Raw genomic sequence first — 9,911 nt, forward strand, 5'->3', positions numbered from 1 at the left:
ATGTCGTTTTACTATGTTTTTTGGGGAAGAACATATTTTGCATCCATCAGCTGGCTAGCTTTACAACAACCAGCACTGTCCAGAGGCTGGGGACGTGTGTCTGCACTCCTGCGGCAGGTGTGCGAGAAAAAACTTGACCAGCATCATAGCATATGAAACACGACATGACATATGAAACACGACATGACATGTGAAACACGACATGACATATGAAACGCGACATGACATATGAAACGCGACATGACATATGAAACACGACATGACATATGAAACGCGACATGACATGTGAAACACGACATGACATATGAAGAAACACGACATGACAAATGAAACACGACATGACATATGAAACACGACATGACATATGAAACACGACATGACATGTGAAACACGACATGACATATGAAACGCGACATGACATATGAAACGCGACATGACATATGAAACACGACATGACATATGAAACGCGACATGACATGTGAAACACGACATGACATGTGAAACACGACATGACATATGAAACACGACATGACATATGAAACATGACATGACATATAAAACATGACATGACATATGAAACACGACATGACATATGAAACACGACATGACATGTGAAACACGACATGTGAAACACGACACGACATGTGAAACACGACATGACATGTGAAACACGACATGACATATGAAACGCGACATGACATATGAAACGCGACATGACATGTGAAACACGACATGACATGTGAAACACGACACGACATGTGAAACACGACACGACATGTGAAACACGACATGACATATGAAACACAACATGACATGTGAAACACGACATGTGAAACACGACACGACATGTGAAACACGACATGACATGTGAAACACGACATGTGAAACACGACACGACGTGAAACACAACATGACATGTGAAACACGACATGTGAAACACGACACGACATGTGAAACACGACATGACATGTGAAACACGACATGACATATGAAACGCGACATGACATATGAAACGCGACATGACATGTGAAACGCGACATGACATGTGAAACACGACACGACATGTGAAACACGACATGACATGTGAAACACGGCATGACATATGAAACACGACATGACATGTGAAACACGACATGACATGTGAAACACGACACGACATGTGAAACACGACATGACATGTGAAACACGACATGACATGTGAAACACGACATGTGAAACACGACACGACATGTGAAACACGACATGACATGTGAAACACGACACGACATGTGAAACACGACATGTGAAACACGACATGACATGTGAAACACGACATGACATATGAAACGCGACATGACATGTGAAACGCGACATGACATGTGAAACGCGACATGACATGTGAAACACGACATGACATGTGAAACACGAGTGATTCTGTAATCAATGTGTAATAACAACGTAAAACATGTATGAACGTGGTGAATTATCGTGTGACGTGCAGTCATATTCAGGTCCTGATTGGTCAACAAGCCTTTGTTATTGGGACTTGTATCTAGTTTGACACGCAAAGACCCAAACGTCGTTCCATAATTCTCTACAATGTACAGTTTTCTAGAACAACTTCTCCTCTGCGCTACACTTAACCCTAAACTGATTTATTTGCTGAGCAAAACACAAAGAAACAAACCGATATGAAAACCATATTGAAAGCGATTTGTAATCTGTTTGACTTCTGCTTTCTTTCTTTCCTTTTTTCTCTTTGATTTAATGTACTGTCTTCCCCTCCTCAGTCATCACTCATGAGCGTGGTAATTATGACTTCTGCCATTTTCCAGTCGTTCGTTCGTTAGCTTTGTGTTGTTAGATGTGTTTAGCTGTCCAGGTCGTGAGTCAAACGCCTCTTCCTTCCCTTTATCCTGCTGCTCTGCCTTACTATAGCATGACGCTGTCAGTCTGTTCTGAGGTCTGGTGTACCTCTCTCTCTCACCTCTCTCTCTCTCCTCTTCTCTCTCTCTCTCTCTCTCTCTCTCACCTCAACTCTCTCTCACCTCTTCTCTCTCTCTCACCTCTTCTCTCTCTCTCTCTCTCTCACCTCTTCTCTCCTCTCTCTCTCTCTCTCTCTCTCTCACCTCTCTCTCTCCCTCTCTCTCTCTCTCTCTCTCACCTCTTCTCTCTCTCTCACCTCTTCTCTCTCTCTCTCTCTCCTCTTCTCTCTCTCTCTCACCTCTTCTCTCTCTCTCTCTCTCACCCCTTCTCTCTCTCTCTCTCACCTCTTCTCTCTCTCTCTCTCTCTCTCCTCTTCTCTCTCTCTCTCACCTCTTCTCTCTCTCTCTCTCTCTCACCCCTTCTCTCTCTCTCTCTCTCTCTCTCTCTCACACCTCAACTCTCTCTCACCTCTTCTCTCTCTCTCTTCTCTAATCTCTCTCTCTATCCAACCTAAAGCCATGTAATGCTGTTGTAGAGCTGTACTGTAGACAACCAGCCTCTCTCTCTCCCCCCCTCTCGTCCCTCTTGGGGTTTGTATCTGGCTGTAACTCTAGATGTAAGATCAGTGAGCTGTTTTGAAGTGAAGTGATGGTCTGGTCTGTTCTGGTCCCCCATCGTGGCAGTTGGCTGGATGTGTGTTATCCGTGTATATATATATATATATATTTAGAGAACTTGTGGTGTCCTCGCCTGTCTGTAGTCTGTTGTCCATTAAGACCTTGTGGCTGATTGGCTTCAGTGGTATGATCTGTGCCTAGTGGAAGGTTTTACCCAATCACCCAAGTGTCTCCCCTCTGATTGGTCTAGTTGTTGACCCCTGTGTGCCTGTGATTGGTCCAGCTGTTGATTCTGTGTTCTGTGATTGGTCCAGCTGTGATGTAGTCGATGTTGTTGTATCCTTTGTTGTTATTTGTGTTCGTACTTTAGTTGTTTTTTTTTACGTGAAAATTGTCAATTTTTCTATGAACTTAACCCCCAATTATTTATGTTGTGTTTTTGAACTGATATTGTATTTTCATTCATGTTTCTGTTATTGTTGTTGTTGTTGATTTACACTCAATATCTCTTTGAAAAGTCCGTATTAGTTTGTATGATATACCAGAGGAAGCTAAATGCTAATGGCTAACAGTTGGTAATAATGACTGTCTGCTGGCACATTATGCTTTCCTACTGTTAGCATTATTCATGATATACCAGAGGAAGCTAAATGCTAATGGCTAACAGTTGGTAATAATGACTGGCTACTGGCACATTATGCTTTCCTACTGTTAGCATTATTCATGATATACCAGAGGAAGCTAAATGCTAATGGCTAACAGTTGGTAATAATGACTGGCTACTGGCACATTATGCTTTCCTACTGTTAGCATTATTCATGATATACCAGAGGAAGCTAAATGCTAATGGCTAACAGTTGGTAATAATGACTGTCTGCTGGCACATTATGCTTTCCTACTGTTAGCATTATTCATGATATAGCAGAGGATGCTAAATGCTAATGGCTAACAGTTGGTAATAATGACTGGCTACTGGCACATTATGCTTTCCTACTGTTAGCATTATTCATGATATACCAGAGGAAGCTAAATGCTAATGGCTAACAGTTGGTAATAATGACTGGCTACTGGCACATTATGCTTTTCTACTGTTAGCATTATTCATCAACCTTTATGAGATTTATAACAAAAGTTATGACAACATATGTGAAATATTCCCAGGAAACATACAGCCTTCTGTTGACTAATATTCAAATCAAACCAAATAAAATTGTATTTGTCACATGCGCTGAATACAAAAGGTGTAGTAGACCTCACAGTGAAATGCTGAATACAACAGGTGTAGTAGACCTTACAGTGAAATGCTGAATACAACAGGTGTAGTAGACCTCACAGTGAAATGCTGAATACAACAGGTGTAGTAGACCTTACAGTGAAATGCTGAATACAACAGGTGTAGTAGACCTTACAGTGAAATGCTGAATACAACAGGTGTAGTAGACCTCACAGTGAAATGCTGAATACAACAGGTGTAGTAGACCTCACAGTGAAATGCTGAATACAACAGGTGTAGTAGACCTCACAGTGAAATGCTGAATACAACAGGTGTAGTAGACCTCACAGTGAAATGCTGAATACAACAGGTGTAGTAGACCTCACAGTGAAATGCTGAATACAACAGGTGTAGTAGACCTTACAGTGAAATGCTGAATACAACAGGTGTAGTAGACCTCACAGTGAAATGCTGAGTACAACAGGTGTAGTAGACCTTACAGTGAAATGCTGAATACAACAGGTGTAGTAGACCTCACAGTGAAATGCTGAATACAACAGGTGTAGTAGACCTTACAGTGAAATGCTGAATACAACAGGTGTAGTAGACCTCACAGTGAAATGCTGAATACAACAGGTGTAGTAGACCTCACAGTGAAATGCTGAATACAACAGGTGTAGTAGACCTTACAGTGAAATGCTGAATACAACAGGTGTAGTAGACCTCACAGTGAAATGCTGACTTACAAGCCGTTAACCAACAATGCAGTTTTAAGAAAAATACACCGAAAAATAAGAAATAAAAGTAACAAATAATTTAAGAGCAGCAGTAAAATAACAATAGCGAGGCTATATACAGGATGTTACGGTACAGAGTCAATGTGGAGGCTATATACAGGGGGTACCGGTACAGAGTCAATGTGGAGGCTATATACAGGGGGTACCGGTACAGAGTCAATGTGGAGGCTATATACAGGGTGTTACGGTACAGAGTCAATGTGGAGGCTATATACAGGGTATTACGGTACAGAGTCAATGTGGAGACTATATACAGGGTGTACCGGTACAGAGTCAATGTGGAGGCTATATACAGGGGGTACCGGTACAGAGTCAATGTGGAGGCTATATACAGGGGGTACCGGTACAGAGTCAATGTGGAGGCTATATACAGGGGGTACCGGTACAGAGTCAATGTGGAGGCTATATACAGGGGGTACCGGTACAGAGTCAATGTGGAGGCTATATACAGGGGGTACCGGTACAGAGTCAATGTGGAGGCTATATACAGGGGGTACCGGTACAGAGTCAATGTGGAGGCTATATACAGGGTATTACGGTACAGAGTCAATGTGGAGACTATATACAGGGTGTACCGGTACAGAGTCAATGTGGAGGCTATATACAGGGTGTACCGGTACAGAGTCAATGTGGAGGCTATATACAGGGGGTACCGGTACAGAGTCAATGTGGAGGCTATATACAGGGGGTATCGGTACAGAGTCAATGTGGAGGCTATATACAGGGGGTATCGGTACAGAGTTAATGTGGAGGCTATATACAGGGGGTACCGGTACAGAGTCAATGTGGAGGCTATATACAGGGGGTACCGGTACAGAGTCAATGTGGAGGCTATATACAGGGTGTTACGGTACAGAGTCAATGTGGAGGCTATATACAGGGGGTACCGGTACTGAGTCAATGTGGAGGCTATATACAGGGTGTTACGGTACAGAGTCAATGTGGAGGCTATATACAGGGGGTACCGGTACAGAGTCAATGTGGAGGCTATATACAGGGGCTACCGGTACAGAGTCAATGTGGAGGCTATATACAGGGGCTACCGGTACAGAGTCAATGGGGAGGCTATATACAGGGTGTTACGGTACAGAGTCAATGTGGAGGCTATATACAGGGTGTTACGGTACAGAGTCAATGTGCAGGGGGGTGACATGTAGCCCTTTGTTGACTAATTAGCCACTTATTGAGACTTCATATCTGGTCTATCATGTTGAAATATGCCTGAAAGTGCACTTACCAAATATACATTCTAGTGTTACCTTGTATTGTTGCTGTCTAAACCATTGGAAATAGTAGTAGCAATTTGGTATAGGTGTTTTTTTCTCCCGTAGGCCGGGCGGTGTGAAATAACAAGCCCTAACTGTGCAGTCACACCGATCATTTATACTCTCCCTGAAATACATCACAAAGTAGCTATCTATATCCCAGTGATTATCTCTGTATTTACTTCACTGTATCATCTGAAGCAACTTTCAAGCCTGTTTTATTTCTCTCTCTCTCTTACATGAAATTCAGACCGAGATGTCTTGATGTTGTCAGAGTTGGTAACGTTACAGTGGACGAGTCACAGCTCCCCACCGTGTTACCAGCCTGTCAGCTTCTTTTCATTAGCGTCCATTACTTTAGAGGCAGCCTTTTTAAAACACAGGCAGTATACTGTAGCCCTGCTGGTCGTGCTTAGTCGGTTCCCAGCTTAGACTCAATACTACTGCTTCTACAAGGACCTAAGAGGTCAACAAATCTATTTACCCCTCTATTTACAAATCGTACCTTAGTGGCTCAAAGACTCCGGTGTAAAATGCTGCTTCAGTTAGTACCATTTCACCTCAGATCACTCCCATGTTTCTCACCCATTCCAGACTCTGTGAATCATGTATCATGTGTGTGCCAGGTGTGTCACGTGTCCCAGGTGTTTCAGGTGTGCCAGGTGTATCATGTGTGCCAGGTGTATCATGTGTCCCAGTTGTATCGTGTGTCCCAGGTGTATCTTGTGTCCCAGGTGTATCGTGTGTACCATGTGTCCCAGGTGTATCAGGTGTCCCAGGTGTATCATGTGTCCCAGGTGTATCTTGTGTCCCAGGTGTATCAGGTGTCCCAGGTGTATCTTGTGACCCAGGTGTATCTTGTGTCCCAGGTGTATCTTGTGTCCCAGGTGTATCTTGTGTCCCAGGTGTATCTTGTGTCCCAGGTGTATCTTGTGTATCATGTGTCCCAGGTGTATCATGTGTCCCAGGTGTATCTTGTGACCCAGGTGTATCATGTGTCCCAGGTGTATCTTGTGTTTCAGGTGTCCCAGGTGTATCATGTGTGCCAGGTGTATCATGTGTCCCAGGTGTATCATGTGTGCCAGGTGTCCCAGGTGTATCATGTGTATCATGTGTCCCAGGTGTATCATGTGTCCCAGGTGTATCTTGTGTCCCAGGTGTATCTTGTGTCCCAGGTGTATCTTGTGTCCCAGGTGTATCTTGTGTCCCAGGTGTATCATGTGTCCCAGGTGTGTCTTGTGTCCCAGGTGTAACATGTGTCCCAGGTGTGTCTTGTGTCCCAGGTGTATCTTGTGTCCCAGGTGTATCTTGTGTCCCAGGTGTATCTTGTGTCCCAGGTGTATCTTGTGTCCCAGGTGTATCTTGTGTCCCAGTGTATTTTGTCCAGGTGTATCATGTGTCCCAGGTGTGTCTTGTGTCCCAGGTGTAACATGTGTCCCAGGTGTATCATGTGTGCCAGGTGTATAATGTGTGCCAGGTGTCACAGGTGTATCATGTGTCCCAGGTGTATCATGTGTCCCAGGTGTATCATGTGTCCCAGGTGTATCTTGTGTCCCAGGTGTATCTTGTGTCCCAGGTGTATCATGTGTCCCAGGTGTATCTTGTGTCCCAGGTGTATCTTGTGTCCCAGGTGTATCTTGTGTCCCAGGTGTATCTTGTGTCCCAGGTGTATCATGTGTCCCAGGTGTGTCTTGTGTCCCAGGTGTAACATGTGTCCCAGGTGTATCATGTGTGCCAGGTGTATCATGTGTGCCAGGTGTCACAGGTGTATCATGTGTCCCAGGTGTATCATGTGTCCCAGGTGTATCATGTGTCCCAGGTGTATCTTGTGTCCCAGGTGTATCTTGTGTCCCAGGTGTATCATGTGTCCCAGGTGTATCTTGTGTCCCAGGTGTATCTTGTGTCCCAGGTGTATCTTGTGTCCCAGGTGTATCTTGTGTCCCAGGTGTATCATGTGTCCCAGGTGTGTCTTGTGTCCCAGGTGTAACATGTGTCCCAGGTGTATCATGTGTGCCAGGTGTATCATGTGTGCCAGGTGTCACAGGTGTATCATGTGTCCCAGGTGTATCTTGTGTCCCAGGTGTATCTTGTGTGCCAGGTGTATCATGTGTCCCAGGTATATCATTTGTCCCAGGTGTCCCAGGTGTATCATGTGTCCCAGGTATATCATGTGTCCCAGGTGTCCCAGGTGTATCATGTGTCCCAGGTGTATATTGTGTCCCAGGTGTATCGTGTGTATCTTGTGTGCCAGGTGTATCTTGTGTATCTTGTGTCCCAGGTGTCTCTTGTGTGCCAGGTGTATATTGTGTCCCAGGTGTATCTTGTGTCCCAGGTGTATCTTGTGTCCCAGGTGTACCTGGGTTTTACTGCACACCTCAGTCAGATCAGTAGTTATTGTGGATCAAAACCAGCCAGCTCTGTTATTTATGCTCTCTGTTGTTCTCCCGTCTGTCCGTCTGTCCGTCTTCCCCACACCGTACAGGAGAGAAGGTGATGCAGGATGACGTCTTCACCTGTGACCTGTTCCGTTTCCTCCAGCTGCTCTGCGAAGGTCACAACTCAGGTGAGCGGTACTGTCGTCTAACCCAAGTCACGCGAGACTTCCAGTCTGGCTCACCAGACTACTGTTGCCCCCAACTAGTCAATACCCAGAATCCATCTCCTCTCTGTTTCCTAGTTGTTTCCCCCAGTTGTACTTAGAATCTTTCATTGTCTGTGTGTTGTTACTCTACCAACTTTCCACCTCGATGTTGAAAGACTTTCAGAATTACCTGAGAACACAGACAGGGAACAACACTACAGTCAACGTCATCATCTCTACCGTGGACTACCTTCTTAGAGTTCAGGTGAGCTCACCTTTACAGTCTTCTTTGGGTTATATTGTTGTTATATTGTAGTTAGTTAGCGGTGGTGCGCGCTAATAGCGTTTCAATTGGTGACGTAACTCGCTCTGAGACCTTCAGTAGTAGTAGCTGCAAGGGCCGCGGCTTTTGTGGCGCGATGGGTAACGATGCTTCGTGGGTGTCAGTTGTTGATGTGTGCAGAGGGTCCCTGGTTCGAACCCCAGGTTGGGGCGAAGAGAGGGACGGAACCTACACTGTTACACTAACCACTTGCCTACGTGTCTATTCTCGACACAGGAATCAATCAGTGATTTCTACTGGTACTATTCCGGAAAGGACGTCATTGATGAACAAGGACAGAGGAATTTCTCCAAGGCAATTAACGTCGCGAAACAGGTCTTCAATACTCTCACAGAGTACATTCAGGTACTGTTGATACCAGGGCTATCCTTATTCTCCCTTGATATAGTAAAGTAAATGTTTTAACAGGCAGACTTTATGTACCATGATGTGTTGTTGTGTTGTAGGGACCGTGTACTGGGAACCAGCAGAGTTTAGCTCACAGTCGTCTGTGGGACGCTGTCGTTGGCTTCCTCCATGTCTTCGCTCACATGCAGATGAAGCTATCACAGGTCAGTAGCATTGGATTACTATGTAGTAGTAGTAGCAGTAGTAGTAGTAGTAGCGGTAGTAGTAGTAGTAGTAGTAGTAGTAGTAGTAGTAGTAGTGGTAGCAGTAGTAGTAGTAGTAGTAGTAGTAGTAGTAGCAGTAGTAGTAGTAGTAGTAGTAGCAGTAGTAGTAGTAGTAGTAGTAGTAGTAGTAGTAGTAGTAGCAGTAGTAGTAGTAGTAGTAGTAGTAGTAGTAGCAGTAGTAGTAGTAGTAGTAGTAGTAGTGGTAGTAGCGGTAGTAGTAGTAGTAGTAGTAGTAGTAGCGGTAGCAGTAGTAGTAGTAGTAGCGGTAGCAGTAGTAGTAGTAGTAGTAGTAGTAGTAGTAGTAGCAGTAGCGGTAGTAGTAGTAGTAGTAGTAGTAGTAGTAGTAGTAGTAGTGGTAGCGGTAGTAGTAGTAGTAGTAGTAGTAGTAGTAGTAGTAGCAGTAGTAGCGGTAGTAGTAGTAGTAGCGGTAGTAGTAGTAGTAGCGGTAGTAGTAGTAGTAGTGGTAGTAGTAGTAGTAGCAGTAGCAGTAGTAGCAGTAGCAGTAGTAGTAATAGTGGTAGCAGTAGTATTAGTAGTAGTAGTAGTGGTGGTAGTGGTAGTGGTGTTAGTGGTAGTAGT

At 44.4% G+C, this 9,911-nt stretch overlaps 1 protein-coding gene across 1 annotated transcript in view; it reads left to right on the forward strand.

The window, feature by feature from the left end:
• LOC115190095 (ryanodine receptor 2) overlaps window positions 1-9,911 on the forward strand; it is a 222,833-nt gene that overhangs the window by 194,413 nt on the left and 18,509 nt on the right. Inside the window, exons 65-68 of the mRNA XM_029748570.1 lie at window positions 8,280-8,360; window positions 8,555-8,643; window positions 8,938-9,066; window positions 9,168-9,272. Coding sequence (XP_029604430.1) covers window positions 8,280-8,360; window positions 8,555-8,643; window positions 8,938-9,066; window positions 9,168-9,272 — 404 coding nt within the window. The remainder of the gene's footprint in view (window positions 1-8,279; window positions 8,361-8,554; window positions 8,644-8,937; window positions 9,067-9,167; window positions 9,273-9,911) is intronic.

This window comes from Salmo trutta, unplaced genomic scaffold (genome assembly GCF_901001165.1).
Source record: "Salmo trutta unplaced genomic scaffold, fSalTru1.1, whole genome shotgun sequence".
Taxonomy (NCBI): Eukaryota; Metazoa; Chordata; class Actinopteri; order Salmoniformes; family Salmonidae; genus Salmo; species Salmo trutta.